At 33.7% G+C, this 18646-nt stretch overlaps 1 protein-coding gene across 2 annotated transcripts in view; it reads left to right on the forward strand.

The window, feature by feature from the left end:
• stj (voltage-dependent calcium channel subunit straightjacket) overlaps window positions 1-18646 on the forward strand; it is a 133072-nt gene that overhangs the window by 8997 nt on the left and 105429 nt on the right. For both annotated transcript variants that reach the window (XM_075305271.1, XM_075305272.1), the window contains exons 3-5: window positions 9493-9597; window positions 9731-9998; window positions 17574-17965. In XM_075305271.1, the coding sequence (XP_075161386.1) occupies window positions 9493-9597; window positions 9731-9998; window positions 17574-17965 (765 nt within the window). The remainder of the gene's footprint in view (window positions 1-9492; window positions 9598-9730; window positions 9999-17573; window positions 17966-18646) is intronic.

Consider the following 18646-nt stretch of genomic DNA (forward strand, 5'->3'; position numbering starts at 1 on the left):
TTTACACATGTGTGTTTGGCTGTTTCGTTGTTGTTCTATGGCCAAACAAAGCGAGTCATGTTCACAAAAAGAACAACAAACACACATAAAAAGCAGATATACATTTTCAAAAAATTAAATTTGTGGTGCGAAAACAAAAACAATTTGTTATTTTCGACCGTCGTTTGACGGACTTTTCAACTAGTATTCTATGATTTGTGCAAGTTTTATAGGTAAGCGTTTTTCAAAATAAAACCTCCAGCTTTTTTTCAACATCTTCGAAAAGATTTTTCTATGCAGCTAAAAATATATATTTATTTATATAAAAATATTCATTCATTTCGGGGGGGGTTTGATCCCCCTCATCCCCCCCCCTGAATACGGCCTTGATGGTGTTAGTATATGGTCTCTAACAACCATACAAATTGGTTCACATCGGTCCATAATTATATATAGCCCCCATATAAACCGATCGCCAGATTTGGCTTGCGGAGCCTCTAAGAGAAGCAACATCCGATCCGGCTGAAATTTGGTACATGGTGTTAGTATATGGTCTCTAGCAACTATGCAAAAATTGTTCCATATCGGTCTATAGTTATATATAGCCCTCAGATAAATCGATGCCCAATCACACAAAAAAGGGTCCATATCGGTTCATAATTGTATAGTTATGAACCGATTTCAATTCTGGCTCTCTAATTACCGTGCAAAAGTCCATATCGGTTCGAAATTATTTATAGACTTACTTATATATACCTTTTGTGTCCAATATATACCACGTATGGACTAACTTACAATTTAGAAGACCACGTTAAGAAGTTTTAATATGCCTTGTCATCGGTATGTTAAGTATTACCACGACCCAAGTAATTCGATTGTAGATGACAGTCTTTAGTAGAAGTTTCTACGCAATCCATGGTAGATAAGATTCGGCCTGGCCGAACTTACGGCCGTATATACTTGTTTTTTATACCCTAAACCACATAGTGGTCAGGGTATAATAAGTTTGATCGGCCAAAAAATGTGCCTACCAGAAATATTGATTTTAGACCCCATAAAAAATATACCGATCGACTCAGAATCACCTCCTGAGTCGATCTAGCGCTTGGTGTCCGTCAGTCAGTCCGTCCGTCCGTCTGTCCATGTATTTGTTGTTCACAGGATTCCGGTCGCAATTATTAACCGATTTTGATGAAATTTGGTACAGCGAGTTTTTTGGGCACAAGGATGAACGCTATTGAATTTGGAAGAAATCGGATCAAATTTAGATATAGCTCCCATATATATGTATCGCCCGATTTCGACAAATGGGGTCACGTTGCGCGTTTTTTTCAAACGGATCGTCACTAAATTTGGCAAAAGGTAATCTTTTCCATCGCCCTTCAAGTCTGCACAATTTCATCCAAATCGGTTCAGATTTCGATATAGCTCTCATATATATGTATCGCCCGATTTTCCCAAATTTGGCCACAAAACCTTTATTTATCACCCGATCTTACTCAAAGTTGGCTAAATATAATCTTCTATAGCACTAACTATATGTGCAAAAGATCATCGAAATCGGTGCAGATTTAGCTATAGCTCCCATATATATGTTCCGCCCGATTTTTCTAAATTTGGCCATAAAACCCTTATTTATCAACCGATCTTACTCAAATTTGGGTAAATGTAGTCTTCTATAGCACTAACTATATGTGCAAAAAATCATCGGAATCGGTTCAGATTTAGATATAGCTCCCATATATATGTATAGCCCGATTTTCCCAAATTTGGCCATAGAACCCTTATTTATTAACCGATCTTACTAAAAGTTGGCTAGATCCAGTCCTCTATAGTACTAAATATATGTGCAAAATTTCATCGAAATCAGATGTAGATATAGCTCCCATATATGTATCACCCGATTTTGAAAAATTCGCCCCTAATAACCTTATGTTTGACCATACAGGCCTCATTTCTTAACTGATCTTACTCAAATCGTGCATAAGGTAACCTTTTGTGGTATTAATCAAACCCGCAAAATATTATGCAAATTGGTTCAGATTTAGATATAGCTTCCATATATATTTATGCATCGCTCGATTTTCTCCAAATTTGGCCATAGTATTTATTAACCAATGTTACTCAAATTTCAAATTTTGATGTACTAGCCGATCGTACTTATACTTACTTGTAGCTCTTACATAATAACATTGCTCGATTTTTACAAATTTGTATTTATTACCCACACTAATTTAACGATTTTCTCTTTTTATACCCTCCACCATAGGATGGGGATATATTAACTTTGTCATTCCGTTTGTAACACATCGAAATACTGCTCTAAGACCCCATAAAGTATGTATATTCTAGGTCGTGGTGAGATTCTGAGTCGATCTGAGCATGTCCGTCCGTCCGTCCGCCTGTTGAAATCACGCTCACTTCCGAACAAAACAAGCTATCGACTTGAAACTTGGCACAAGTAGTTGTTATTGATGTAGGTCGGATGGTATTGCCAATGGGCCATATCGGACCACTTTTACGTATAGCCCCCATATAAACGGACCCCCAAATTTGGCTTGCGATCGCTCTAAGAGAAGCAAATTTCATCCGATCCGGTTGAAATTTGCAACGTGGTGTTAGTATAAGGCCGCTAATATCCATGCCAAAATTGGTCCATATCGGTCTATAGTTATATATAGCCGATCCCCAATCACACAAAAATTGGTCCAAATCGGTTCATATTCATGGTTGCCACTCGAGCCAAAAATAATCTACCAAAATTTTATTTTTATGGAAAACATTGTCAAAATGTTATTTCTATAGAAAATTTTGTCAAAATTTTATTTCTATAGACAATTTTGTCAAAATTTTATTTCTATAGAAAATTTTGTCAAAATTTTATTTCTATAGAAAATGTTGTCAAAATTTTATTACTATAGAAAATTTTGTCAAAATATTATTTCTATAGAAAATTTTTTCCAAATTTTATTTCTATAGAAAATTTTTTCCAAATTTTACTTCTATAGAAAATGTTGTCAAAATTTTATTTTTTTCAGAATTTTATTTCTATAGAAACTTTAAACTTAATTATATACGTTTTTAATGGACCTTTTTTAGTTTAAAATATACTACGTATGGACTACCTTGTAATTTAGAAGACGGTGTTAGGAAGATTTAAGATACCTTGCCATCGACAAGTGTTACCGCAACCCAAGTAATTCGATTGTGGATGACAGTCTTCAGTAGAAGTTTCTACGCAATCCATGGTAGAGGGTACATAAGCTTCGGCCTGGCCGAACTTACGGTCGTAGGTGCAATATCAACACAGCCAGTGTTGCTAGAAGTAGGGGAAATTCCCTATATGTAGGGTTTTTCTAATTTTTAGCTTCTTGTAGGGACGTAGGGCTACAATGTAGGACATTTTCACTCAACACAATTTGTAATAATTTTTACATTTTGGTGGCTCTAGAGGAGGAAATTAGAAGCCGGCAAGGCTTGATCTTTAACAATGTGTGGTAAACTTTATTCCTGTAGAAAATTTTGTCAACATTTTATTTCTATAGAACATTTTGTCAAAATTGTATTTCTATAGAATTTTTTTTCAAAATATTATTTCTATAAAAAATTATCTGAAAATTTTATTTCTGTGGAATTTTTTCTCAAAATTTTATTTCTATAGAATTTATTGTCAACATTTTATTTCTATAGAAAAATTTCTCACAAAAATTTGTTTATAGAAACTTTTCCAAAATTGTATTTTTATAGAGATTTAACAAAAAAGATTACTAATTTGGGTAGAATTCTACCAACTGTGGCAACCGTGGTGGTAATACAAATTTATATTCTAAGTTATATACGTTGCATATTCATGTTTTAAGGTAATAAAGTACTTAGAACCATTTTTGTTTTGTAAAAATTTTTAAATTTAACGAAAAATATAGTAGGGAAAATTGTTTGGGAATGTATGGGAAAGTAGGGAACTTTTTTTGTCCTTGTAGGGTAAACCGAACATTTTCCCTGGCAACATTGACTATGAGCTATAGTCAGATTGACACAAAGCACCCATAGACATGTACCCCTTAATTTTCTTAAATATGCAACTGCGGTTTATCTCCCAGACCTATATGTTACCCCACAAATGCTTATGATTACTAATTCTGTAATGGTGGTTTAGGGTTGATATAGTCGGCCCCGCCCGACTTTTTATTTTACTTACTTGTTTTTTTTTTTTATTTCTATATGTTACTTGTCCTTTTGCCCGAGAATATACAACAAATTAAATTTATTACGAAAACTGCATAAAGCAAAGGTATTTTATATATCACCTCAAAAATCTTCTTGTTAGTTGTAAATTTTTACACGTTAATTATCGTCCCATATACACCAATTTTTGCATGGTTTTTGGAGAGCATATACTGACATCACGTACCAAATTCCAACCGGGTCGAACAAAATTTATTCCATCATGAAAAGAAGCCTACCGGTTTATATGGAGCTATATATAATTAGAGAAAAATATTTTTCATAGTTATTATTAGTCAGTACATGCTGCCTCAGGGGGCTCAAGAATACAAAGTTAATATTCCACCATCCTTTGGTGGAGGGTATAAAAAGTAAAATACTGTTGCGTTTTTATATTTAGGCGTTTTTAACTACCCGACAATTAAAATACTGCTCGTTTCAATAACGTTAATCTACAATTTATTTACTATGACTTCACTTTACAATTCGTTCACACTGATGTTATTCGTTTGACGTTTTAATTAAGACTGACTCGTTAGCAGCATGCGAGCGCTTTTATATATGACGGTCTGGCAATGCGAGAACATTCTGGCAGCACTATAATATTCTGGCAACGTCAGAACATTCTTTGACAACGCTAGAATAACCCTGTAGCCACGGGAGTTAGTTTCACACCTGTAGAATAACTAAATCTGCTTACATGAGATGCTGGTTCCACATTTGACTACTTTCCATTAAAAAAACTGGTGAATTTAAAATGCGCTTGTCATTGGAGGGAGTCAGTCACCTCCAATTAGCATTACGCATAACTAGCTCCCTAACTAGTTCTAAAGAACCCCCTACTGATAAGTAATCCACGACCAGATACAGAGCTACTTCCTAGCCACTAACTACTAAAGTATAGTGGTGCAACCAGTTATAGCACCAGTTTTTCACAAATTGTTTGTTATTCATAGGAAAACCATTTAATTTAATTTTTCAATGTTATTTTTTATTTAAAAATGTATAAGAAATAAAAGATAACATAAATGGAATTCTGTACGGCTTTAGAAGTAAAAAATAAAAATATACAATAAATAAAGGAAAACATAAGTGGAATTCAGTACGGTCGTGCCAACGGTCGTGGGTTCGATCCCTGTTTCGACCATTTTTTTGTTTACATATATTCCAGATATGGTCGGAAGATTCCGAAAAAATGTTCAACATTACATTCTACTATATTAAATTTTTACTATGAACTGTAAACTGTGTCTTATTAAAGACCTAAAGTCAGAAAAGATCAGTGTTTGATATAAACGAAATGAACTGTGTTGTTGGTTCAAAAATAACTTTTTTTATTGAAAAAATAAAAATGTTGTAACAAACGAATTTTTTTGGTGATAAAAGTGTATACTTTTCGAAGCAATTCAAAAAACTCTAACAAAATAAAAACGTTTTCGGTACACGTTTTCCAAACGTTTTTTTTTTTCTTTACGTGTAATTAGTGAGCGGATCTGAACATTCGGTAAGAGACATGATACCAGATGCAGGAACTATTTACTTGGCCCCAAAGTTAGGACGTATCATAGAGATTGCAAATAGGGTAAAATTGGACAATAAATTACAGCATACAATGACCCATCAGCTTAGGTGTATGTCTGATAGCATTAGGCGGAAAAGATTCGACTAGCTCATAAGCTATCAGTTTATGTTGGGTTCCTGGCCCTGACGACAATGTAGGTTATATACTATTTTGTATTCAAATCAAAAATTTTTCATTGTGTTAATCTACACACATAAAAAATTTCTGATTCAATCACGAAATTAACTGATCCAATTAATTTTTTCATTTAAATGTCTTCAATCACGAAAATGATAGTATCAATCACACTTTTAATTGGACATTAAAAAATACTTGAATAAAAATTAATTGATTTCATTACCAAATTTCAATTAATTTTTTCATTGTTTGAAATAAATTTTTAGTTAAAAATTAAAAAAATTTCCATCATTTTTATACCCTCCATCATAGGATGGGGGTATATTAACTTTGTCATTCCGTTTGTAACACATCGAAATATTGCTCTAAGACCCCATAAAGTATATATATTCTGGGTCGTGGTGAAATTCTGAGTCGATCTAAGCATGTCCGTCCGTCCGTCCGTCCGTCTGTTGAAATCACGCTAACTTCCGAACGAAACAAGCTATCGACTTGAAACTTGGCACAAGTAGTTGTTATTGATGTAGGTCGGATGGTATTGAAAATGGGCCATATCGGTCCACTTTTACGTATAGCCCCCATATAAAGGGACCCTCAGATTTGGCTTGTGGAGCCTCTAACGGAACCATATTTCATCCGATCCGGCTGAAATTTGGTATATGGTGTTGGTATATGGTCTCTAACAATCGTGCAAAAATTGGTCCACATCGGTCCATAATTATATATAGCCCCCATATAAACCGATCCCCAGATTTGGCTTGTGGAGCCTCTAAGAGAAGCATATTTCATCCGATCCGGCTGAAATTTGGCACAGGGTGTTGGTATATGGTCTTTAACAACCATGCAAAAATTGGTCCACATCGGTCCATAATTATATATAGACCCCATATAAACCGATCTCCAGATTTGGCTTGCGAAGCCTCAAAGAGAAGCAAATTGCATCCGATCCGGCTGAAATTTGGTACATGGTATTGGCATATGGTCTTTAACAACCGTGCAAAAATTGGTCCACATCGGTCCATAATTATATATAGCGCCCATATAAACCGATCCCCAGATTTGGGTTGTGGAGCCTCAAAGAGAAGCAAATTTCATCCGATCCGCCTGAAATTTGGTACATGATATTGTTATATGGTCTCTAACAACCATGCAAAAATTGGTCCACATCGGTTCATAATTATATATAGCCCCCATATAAGCCGATCCCCAGATTTGGCTTGCGAAGTCTCCAAGAGAAGCAAATTTCATCCAATCCGGTTGTAATTTTGAACATGGTGTTAGTATATGATCTTTAACAACCGTGCCAGAATTGATCCATATCGGTCCATAATTATACATAGCCCCCATATAAAACGTTCTCCCGATTTGACCTCCGGAGCCTCTTGGAGGAGCAAAATTCATCCGATCCGGTTCAAATTAGGAACGTGGTGTTAGCATATGGTCGCTAACAACCATACCACAATTGGTCCAATCACACAAAAATTGGTCCATATCAGTTCATAATCATGGTTGCCACTAGCGCCAAAAATAATCTACCAAAATTTTATTTATATAGAAAATTTTGTCAAAATTTTATTTCTATAGAAAATTTTGTCAAAATTTTGAGAAAGATTTTCAAAATTTTATTACTATAGAAAATGGTTGCCACTCGAGCCAACAATAATCTACCAAGATTTTATTTCTATACAATATTTTGTCAAAAGTTTATTTCTATAGAAAATTTTGTCAAAATTTTTATTTCTATAGAAAATTTTGCAAAAATTGGTCCACATCGGTCCATAATTATATATAGACCCCATATAAACCGATCTCCAGATTTGGCTTGCGAAGCCTCAAAGAGAAGCAAATTGCATCCGATCCGGCTGAAATTTGGTACATGGTATTGGCATATGGTCTTTAACAACCGTGCAAAAATTGGTCCACATCGGTCCATAATTATATATAGCGCCCATATAAACCGATCCCCAGATTTGGGTTGTGGAGCCTCAAAGAGAAGCAAATTTCATCCGATCCGCCTGAAATTTGGTACATGATATTGTTATATGGTCTCTAACAACCATGCAAAAATTGGTCCACATCGGTTCATAATTATATATAGCCCCCATATAAGCCGATCCCCAGATTTGGCTTGCGAAGTCTCCAAGAGAAGCAAATTTCATCCAATCCGGTTGTAATTTTGAACATGGTGTTAGTATATGATCTTTAACAACCGTGCCAGAATTGATCCATATCGGTCCATAATTATATATAGCCCCCATATAAAACGTTCTCCCGATTTGACCTCCGGAGCCTCTTGGAGGAGCAAAATTCATCCGATCCGGTTCAAATTAGGAACGTGGTGTTAGCATATGGTCGCTAACAACCATACCACAATTGGTCCAATCACACAAAAATTGGTCCATATCAGTTCATAATCATGGTTGCCACTAGCGCCAAAAATAATCTACCAAAATTTTATTTATATAGAAAATTTTGTCAAAATTTTATTTCTATAGAAAATTTTGTCAAAATTTTGAGAAAGATTTTCAAAATTTTATTACTATAGAAAATGGTTGCCACTCGAGCCAACAATAATCTACCAAGATTTTATTTCTATACAATATTTTGTCAAAAGTTTATTTCTATAGAAAATTTTGTCAAAATTTTTATTTCTATAGAAAATTTTGTTAAAATTTTATTTCTGTAGAAAATTTTGTCAAAATGTTATGTCTACTTTGTCAAACTGAATTATATACGTATTGGATCGTCCTTTTTTGATTTAATATATACCACGTATGGACTTACATACAATTTAGAAGATGGTGTTAGGAGGTTTTAAGATACCTTGCCATCGGCAAGCGTTACCGCAACTTAAGTAATTCGATTGTGGATGGCAGTGTTTAGAAGAAGTTTCTACGCAATCCATGATGGAGGGTACATAAGCTTCGGCCTGGCCGAACTTACGGCCGTATATACTTGTTTGATTTAATATATACCACGTATGGACTTACATACAATTTAGAAGATGGTGTTAGGAGGTTTTAAGATACCTTGCCATCGGCAAGCGTTACCGCAACTTAAGTAATTCGATTGTGGATGGCAGTGTTTAGAAGAAGTTTCTACGCAATCCATGATGGAGGGTACATAAGCTTCGACCTGGCCGAACTTACGGCCGTATATACTTGTTTTAATTGACTTAGTCTTCAGAGTTTGATTAAAAATGTCTTCAATCACGAAAATGATAGTATCAATCACACTTTTAATTGGACATTAAAAAATACTTGATTAAAAATTAATTGATTTCATTACCAAATTTCAATTAATTTTTTCATTGTTTGAAATAAATTTTTAGTTAAAAATTAAAAAAAAAATTCCATCACTTTTTTAATTGACTTAGTCTTCAGAGTTTGATTAAAAAGTTAATTGTATCAGTTAATTTTTTAATTAAAAATGTTAAAATTGTCAATCATTGACGTAATTAACTTGATGTTTCAATCATGACTAAAATGTTAATTGTATCAATTTATTTACTAATTGAAAAAATTTTCAACTTCAATCAACTTTTTAATTGGAAATATTTTTTATGTGTAATAATATATTCTATTTTTCAGAGTTTCAAACAGGCCCAAGTTGTCACTAGGTCCGGTGCCAAAATTGTGGAAAATATGGCCAATGAAATTAAAACTATGATGGACTCCAAAATAAGTGCTGTGCGCGTAAGTGCTAAAACCTAGATCTTTTGTGAAGACACAACCAACACTTTCATACATAGATTGATTATAAAAAATATATCCTATAATATTCCATATACGTATGTCTTAAATAACTTTCTGATTTGAAATCGTTTAGCGCATTATGGATACCGCCGAAAATACCGCCTTAACATATCAAATGGAAAAACCCAACCAATATTTTTCTTACTATAACTCAAAAGAAATGATCGAGCCACACGAACCAATACCAACGGAACCACCGCGTGATCTGGAGGATGCGGGCGGGCCAAAAATATTTGTGACGCCTAAAACAATTGTTCTAACACCGAAAGAGGAATTTTTTAACACACCCGTTAATATGAGTGTTAGCTCAGTGCATGTGCCAACGAATGTCTACGATAGAGGTTCGAGCTATTTGTTGTAATTTTTTTATGAATATTTCTATCACACGACTTCTGCTGGTAATGGTAGTTTACAATAATTTCACCTGGTGTTTCGTAAGTGCGAAAATGTGTTTTTGTTATTTTTATGTGTTAATCCCAAACGAAGTGCAGCATTGGGGTCCTCCAGTTGTAGCCCAAAATTATTGTTATTGGCCTTTATTTAAATTTTTTATATTTGTTGAAACCAAAATACCTGTGCCTTTCTAAAAAAAATGTGTTTTGAACTAAAGAGTACCACCGTGGTGCAATTGTTAGCATGCTCGCCTTGCATACAAAGGTTTCATGGGTTCAATCCCAGTTTTCACCGAACGGCAAAAACTTTTTCATTATTTCTTTTCACAAAAAAAAAAATTGATTCAATCACGAAATTAATTGATCCCATTAACTTTTTAACTGAAATGTCGTAAATCACGAAAATAATAGTATCAATCACAGTTTTAATTGTACATCAAAAAATACGTGATTAAACACTAATTGATTTCATTAAAAAAATATCAATTAATTTATTAATTGATACAGTTAAAATTTTAACTGATGTTGATTGCAAATTCAATTTATTTTTAATTAAATATGAAACTACTTTCAACCACTTTAATTGTTGCTAATAAATTTTAATTAAAAATTACAAAAAAAAATCGATAATTTTTATACTCTGCTGCACCATAGGATGGGAGGTATATTAACTTTGTCATTCCGTTTGTAACACATCGTAATATTGGTCTAAGACCCCATAAACTATATAGTATATACATATATTCTGGGTCGTGGTGAAATTCTGAGTCGATCTAGCGATGTCCGTCTGTCTGTTTAAATCACGCTAATTTCCGAACGAAACAAGCTATCGACTTGAAACTTGGCATAAGTAGTTGTCATTGATGTAGGTATTGCAAATGAGCCATATTGGGCCACTTTTACGTATAGCCTCCATACAAACGGACCCCCAAATTTGGCTTGCGGATCCTCTTACAGAAACAAATTTCATCTGGTCCGGCTGAAATTTGGTACGTGGTGTTAGTCTCTAACAACCATGCAAGAATATCGTTCCATACACCCAGAAAAAAGGGGCTCTAATGCCAACTGAACTTTATTTTAGTTCATGAAGATTAGTTGATTTTGGTTAAATTTTGCACAATGTGAGTAAATGTTCCTTATTTGAATAATTTTTTGCTAACTTGAATGACGTGAACTCAAAATAAGAAAAAAAGTTGTATACAAATATAGTAAACCGATCCCCACATTTAACCTCCGAAGCCTCTTGGAGGAAATTGCGTACATTGTGTAAGTAAAGGGTGATTTGTTAAGAGCTTGATAACTTTTTAAAAAAAAAAAACGCATAAAATTTGCAAAATCTCATCGGTTCTTTATTTGAAACGTTAGATTGGTCCATGACATTTACTTTTTGAAGATAATTTCATTTAAATGTTGACCGCGGCTGCGTCTTAGGTGGTCCATTCGGAAAGTCCAATTTTGGGCAACTTTTTCGAGCATTTCGGCCGGAATAGCCCGAATTTCTTCGGAAATGTTGTCTTCCAAAGCTGGAATAGTTGCTGGCTTATTTCTGTAGACTTTAGACTTGACGTAGCCCCACAAAAAATAGTCTAAAGGCGTCAAATCGCATGATCTTGGTGGCCAACTTACCGGTCCATTTCTTGAGATGAATTGTTCTCCGAAGTTTTCCCTCAAAATGGCCATAGAATCGCGAGCTGTGTGGCATGTAGCGCCATCTTGTTGAAACCACATGTCAACCAAGTTCAGTTCTTCCATTTTTGGCAACAAAAAGTTTGTTAGCATCGAACGATAGCGATCGCCATTCACCGTAACGTTGCGTCCAACAGCATCTTTGAAAAAATACGGTCCAATGATTCCACCAGCGTACAAACCACACCAAACAGTGCATTTTTCGGGATGCATGGGCAGTTCTTGAACGGCTTCTGGTTGCTCTTCACTCCAAATGCGGCAATTTTGCTTATTTACGTAGCCATTCAACCAGAAATGAGCCTCATCGCTGAACAAAATTTGTCGATAAAAAAGCGGATTTTCTGCCACTGATTTTGGTAATAAAATTCAATGATTTGCAAGCGTTGCTCGTTAGTAAGTCTATTCATGATGAAATGTCAAAGCATACTGAGCATCTTTCTCTTTGACACCATGTCTGAAATCCCACGTGATCTGTCAAATACTAATGCATGAAAATCCTAACCTCAAAAGAATCACCCTTTATATGGACTAATTTACAATGTAGGAAACGAGGTAAAGAAGTTTTAAGATACCTTGCCATCGACAAGTGTTACGGAAACCCACGTAATTCGATTGTGGATTATAGCCTTTAGTAAAAGTTTCTGCGCAATCCATAGTGGAGGGTACATAGGATTCGGTCTGGCCGAACTTACAGCCGTATATGGTATACTTGTTTTAACTGAGTCTTTTCGAGTTTGATTAAAAAGTTAATAGCGTCATCTACACAGAAAAAAATTTTTATTTGATATTAAAGATTACGCAACCTCAATTTAAGGATGCGCAATTTACACATTATTAAGGACAAATTTCATTAAAATAATGAAATTTTAATTAAAAGAAAGTTTATAATCTTTGCTTCAAAATTTTTTTTTCATTAAATTTAGGACACACATTTTGAAAATTTGTGTCCCTTCGTTAAAGTTGCATGTCTTTAAACTAAGGCAAATTTTCTTTAAAGTAAAGAATCACATTTTTGATTTAAAGAAATCGTCCTTAAATTAACTGAAGTATTGAATCTTTAGATTTAAGATAAAAACGCTTCAAATTTAGGCTAAGACTTATTTTGAGGATTTAGCATCTTTGGTTTAAAGTTTGTTTGGAATTAAAAAAAATATTCTTTACTTCGAAGTATTCATCAAAATTTGGATTTTTAAGCTGGCATTTGTTTTTACGTGAATATCTTTACTAACATATACCGGAAAAATAGAATGAAAATTCTATATCCTAATTTTAATTTTGTAGATCTTAGATTTAAAGCCAGATATGTCGCAAAAAAAGTTACTTATTTTAAAGAACCCGCATCTTTGGCTCGGAATCAATACCAAAATCCTTAAGGGAAGGTCAAAAACTCTGGCTCCAAGTAAACTTTTTTACATATAAATGTCAATTTAAAAATCCAATTTATAACAGATACTTTAAAGCAAAAAAAATTATCTTAACTTTAAAAATAACTCAAAATAAGTATTAGCCTATTTTTGAAGATTTTTTAAGATCCAATATCTCAGTTAATTTAGAGATTATTTTTTTTAATCAAAAATATTATTCTTTAATATTGGGGAAATTGGCTTTACTCCAAAGACTTACCACTTTAACTGAGGGATGAAAATTGCAAAAATTCGCGTCCTAAATTTAAAGAAAACAATTCATAAAGTAAATATTATGAACTTTCGTTTAATTAAAATTTCTTTATTTTAAAGAAATATGTCTTTATTGGTGTTTAAATTGCGTATCCTAAATGCTAGGTTGCATATTATTTCATATTAGGTCAATATTTTTTTCGGTAAAGTACTAAAATAAATAAATAACAAAATTGATTTGAAAAGAAAATCAATTTATTTCTTAAATGAGTTAGACATTATTAGATTGAACTGATTACAATTATATCATATGAAATATCTTTATTAGGATTATTTTTTTTTTTTAACTTTTCACACAAAAACAAGTATATACAGCAGCAAGTTCGGCTGGCCCGAATCTTAAATACCCACCACCATAAATCAAATATAATAGTGTCCTATGAAAAATTTAAGGGGGCTTTAATGACAGATATTTTCCCAAACAGTACGTTTCCCAAAGATAAATGAAGACTAGATCAGATTACGGATTTATAGAACCATTTTTTGTTTGAGTTTTAGAGGAATCATAAACATCTCTTGTAAGTGAGCAAGAAAATGGTGAAGTAACACCTTGATTTTAAATCTAAAATCTGTAGATTTTTACCCTAATTTTTTTATCTGAAATCGGTCTATATGGAGGCCTTACCAAACGGACCGATAAAAACTAAACCATAAACACTTTCTGTGGGCCTAAAATACCAGTCCATTTTCAATTTGGGGTAAATCGGGTAAAAACTATTTCTAGAAACCCTAGGAGTTAAACCTGGAGATCGGTCTAATGGGGGCTATGCCAAAAATATGGAGGGATACACATAGTATTCAGCACATCTAATAGTAGTTATATAATCTAGAACCCAAATCGGAGGGCCGATTTATAAGGGGGCTATATCAAAAACTGTACCGATATACAATATATTCGGCACACCACTTTATGGTTCTAGAATACCTCTAGATTTCAAATTTCAGGCAAATTGGATAAAAACTACGTATTCTAGAAGCCGAAAAAGTAAAATCGAGAGATCGGTCTAAATTGGGGCTATATCAAAACAGGGTCCTATAATCCCCACTTTTTGACATACCTCTTTTAGGTCCGAGAATACCTCTAGATTTCCAATTTTAGACAATTTGGATAGAAACTACGGATTCTAGAAACCCAAAAAGTAAAATCGGGAGATCAGTCTATATGGGGGCTATATCAAACCCTAGACCGATACTCACCTTTTTCGGTACACCTCTTTATGGCCCTAGAATACCTCTAGATTTCCAATTTCAGGTAAATTGTGTAGAAACTACGGATTCTAAAAGCCCAAGAAGATCGGTCTATATGGGGGCTATATCAAAACATGGACCGTTACTCACCATTTTCGGCACACCTCTTTATGGTCTTAGAATACCTCTAGATTTTAGGCAAATTGGATAAAAACTACGGATTCTAGAAGCCCGAGCAATAAAATCGGGAGATCGGTCTATATGGGGGCTTGGGAAATTGGGTAAAAACTACGGATTATAAAAGGCCAAGAAGCAAAATCGGGAGATCGGTCTATATGGGGGCTATATCAAACCCTAGACCGATACTCACCATTTTCGGCACACCTCTTTATGGCCCTAGAATACCTCTAGATTTCCAATTTCAGGTAAATTGTGTAGAAACTACGGATTCTAAAAGCCCAAGAAGTAAAATCGGGAGATCGGTCTATATGGGGGCTATATCAAAACATGGACCGTCACTCACCATTTTCGGCACACCTCTTTATGGTCTTAGAATACCTCTAGATTTTAGGCAAATTGGATAAAAACTACGGATTCTAGAAGCCCGAGCAATAAAATCGGGAGATCGGTCTATATGGGGGCTATATCAAAACATGGTCCGATAATCACCATTTCTGGGCACACTTCTTTATGACCCTAGAACACCTCTAGATATCCAATACGATTTCTAGAAGTCCAAGACCCCAAATCAGGGGTCGGTTTATACACTGAAAAAAATATTGTCGTGAGGTCAAAGATTTCATGTCTTTAAAACACGAATACAAATTGTTCTTAGCATAGAAGACGCATTTCTCTAAAATAAAGTTATTTTCCTTGTCCAAAAGTCGATAAACTTTTCAATGAAGTCGTATTGTCCTTATAATTAAGTGATTTGACTTAAAAATGGGTATCTTAACATGAAAGAAAAAATTTATAGGCTAAGGTCAACTTGACTTTAATAATTCAGAAAAATTCTTTAAATTTGTTGTCTTTTTGCATCTTCACTACAAAGCAAAAAATCGTTCAAATATAGGACATGTTTTTCAAAACTTTATTTTAAAGAAGTTTTTTACTTCAAACATAGCCTAATTTCTACTGGAAGTCGAGTCCTAATTTGGAAAATAAAGTTGTCGTTAACTCGTTTTTAAAGGACTTTGATAGCATATGAAGAAAAAAAGCTGAGAAAGCGAAAAATTAAAATTTGCTTCCTAGAAGCAAGTACACAAAACCTAAATTTAAAAGAGAATTGTGTCTTAAAAGTATCCTTTATTGTATTCTCCGCTTCTTTGGCTCGGAATCAATACCAAATTTTTTAAAGTAAAGACAAAATCTTTGGAACCGAGTATGCTTTTTTTTCAGTGTATGGGGGCTATATCAAAATCTGGACCGATACAGCTCATCTTCAAACTTGACCTGCCTGCAGGACGATATCTCCATTATTGAAAGTTGTAACGTGATTACAACAGACAGACAGACCGACAGACACACATGGTTATATCGTCTTAGATTTTCTCCTTGATCAAGAATATATATCGTTAGCTTAATGTGTAAAAGTGCTAAGTAAAATTTTTGAAATTTTACAGGAGAGACAAAAAACTTAATAAATTGTGAAATAAACCTATTTTCTAAAAATTGTAAATGTAGTTTCCATAAAGATTGAATTACACACCATGCGTCAATCCGTGCGTTGATTGAAGGGTTGATTTTTTTCTGTTTGCGGCAGACTATTCGAGCTTTTGATTTCAAAGAGAAATTTCAACTCTTCAATCATCGGACGCATTGTACGCATTGAACGCATGGTATGTAATTCTACATTAAATGCTTTCAATACAAACAGTATACTTTCTGCAAAATCGCACACAAACAATTGCTATTAAAATTTTTTAGCAAAGCCTACTCAACCTAAAATTTGATTTAGAACGTGTATTTTATCAGGTGCTGACTTAGCACTTTTACACACCATTACCGAACAGAGATAAAAACAGATATTTCATATATATTTTTTTATGGTAAACTATGTATTTTTGATTTATCTGTCGATCTGCATCTTAATCAATTTTTTTGTAAAAGGTTGACTTAGCACCTTTACACATTAAGCTAACGATATATACTTTATATAGTCGGAAATCGATATTTCGATGTGTTACAAACGGAATGACAAACTTATTATACCCCCATCACCATTGTATGGTGGTGTGTATAAAAACATTACTGGAAATAATATTAAAACACGAACCCCGGCAATTTCGATTATACAAATGGGATGACATTGAAACAACAAAAACACCAATCGCATTTTTCGTTTAGACCAAAGAAAAATATTGTAAACATGCCATACCAAAGATTCAAATACTAAGTACTACACACAAATTTCTTTTAACTAGCACGCCTTTTTAATGTTGCTGCAAAAGCACACAATTTTACACGATTCTGACAATAGCAAAAGATCTTAACCAAATTATAGGATACCCATTGTAAATTATTTCGCAAACGTGTCTTGTGACGAAAAAATGTACCTAATCCAAAGAACGAATAAATTGTTGCCACAAACGAAAAACAACTAATGGCCACAGACACGATTGCGAAAACGATTTCAATGGGAATCTAAGGAATGGCTTTCAATGCTTTGACACTACGCATTTCATCTACCACTTGTACAACTTTACAGCCAGCTCTTACTAAAATGACAAATACATTATCTGCAAGAAAACTGAACACTACTACTTACTTGTCTTGACTATTTATATTTTATGTATATTTCATATGATTTGTGGTAAATTATTGTGTGTTTTGTTTTTAATTGATCTAAATATTTTTTCGTCATTGTCTGTCATTGTGAACATCCTTTGTATGAACAAAAGAAAACAAACAAAAAAAAAACATATTGTATGTATGTATTAATTGGCTTTATTTTTTCCCTTATCATCGTATTTAGCATCGGACACAATAAAAGCCATTGAATGGTCAGAAAATTTGGATCAGATATTTCGTGATAATTATAAAAACGATCCAACGCTGTCGTGGCAATTTTTTGGTAGTTCGACCGGCTTTATGCGTCAATTCCCGGCATCGAAATGGAAAATGGAACCGGTGGATCTATACGATTGCCGGTTACGTTCATGGTACATGGAAGCGGCCACAAGTCCAAAGGATGTCATAATCCTGTTGGACAGTTCAGGCTCTATGATGGGGCAGAGGCTAGATATCGCAAAGCATGTTGTATATACCATACTTGATACATTAGGTACAAATGACTTTGTGAACATCTTCACCTTTAGCGATAAAGTCAAGCCTGTTGTTGGATGTTTCGAGGACACACTCGTTCAAGTATATATCAAATTATGTGTATTTCTAATTTTTTATTATTATTGTACTAAATTGTTTATTTGTTGTTGTTGACGTTTTTATTTCTTTTTACAAAAAAAAATCTATCATATTCGATGTACACCAATTTACTTGAAGATATTTTTAATTGGTATACACCGATTTTGTGGATATCATTTATTAATTAAATTTTCATTTCATTATCATGTTACAGCATCCTGTATAAATATTTCTCAAAGTTTCAAATCTTCGTTGTAGTTGAAATAGAATAGAATATGTAAATAAGAGGCTTAACGCTAGAAATCCATAATAATAATAGCAAGACCCCCCCTATCCCTCTATATAATAATAGTAATAAAATAAAGTCTAATATAAGCATACAATTATAATATCCCAGCAAACAAAGCTTCGCTAAAACAGTTGTGAAAATGTTCTCTTTGGATCCGGAAGTGGGGGAAATTAGCATCGTATGTCCACCATTTATACAGCCTTAGCACTGAATTTCTATCAATTCTTAAGGTATGATCCGAATTCAGTGTTTTGGAAGTGAACTAAAAAATTCTGTGAATAAATAAATAATTGTTATATTTTTTATAATTTTCAATCATTTCTAACTCTTGACTTAAACGTTTGAACTAAAGTAATTTCAAAATTTCCAATTTTTCTAGAAAAGATGTAGGGGTA

The sequence above is a fragment of the Haematobia irritans genome, chromosome 4, assembly GCF_050003625.1.
Source record: "Haematobia irritans isolate KBUSLIRL chromosome 4, ASM5000362v1, whole genome shotgun sequence".
NCBI classification, from domain to species: domain Eukaryota; kingdom Metazoa; phylum Arthropoda; class Insecta; order Diptera; family Muscidae; genus Haematobia; species Haematobia irritans.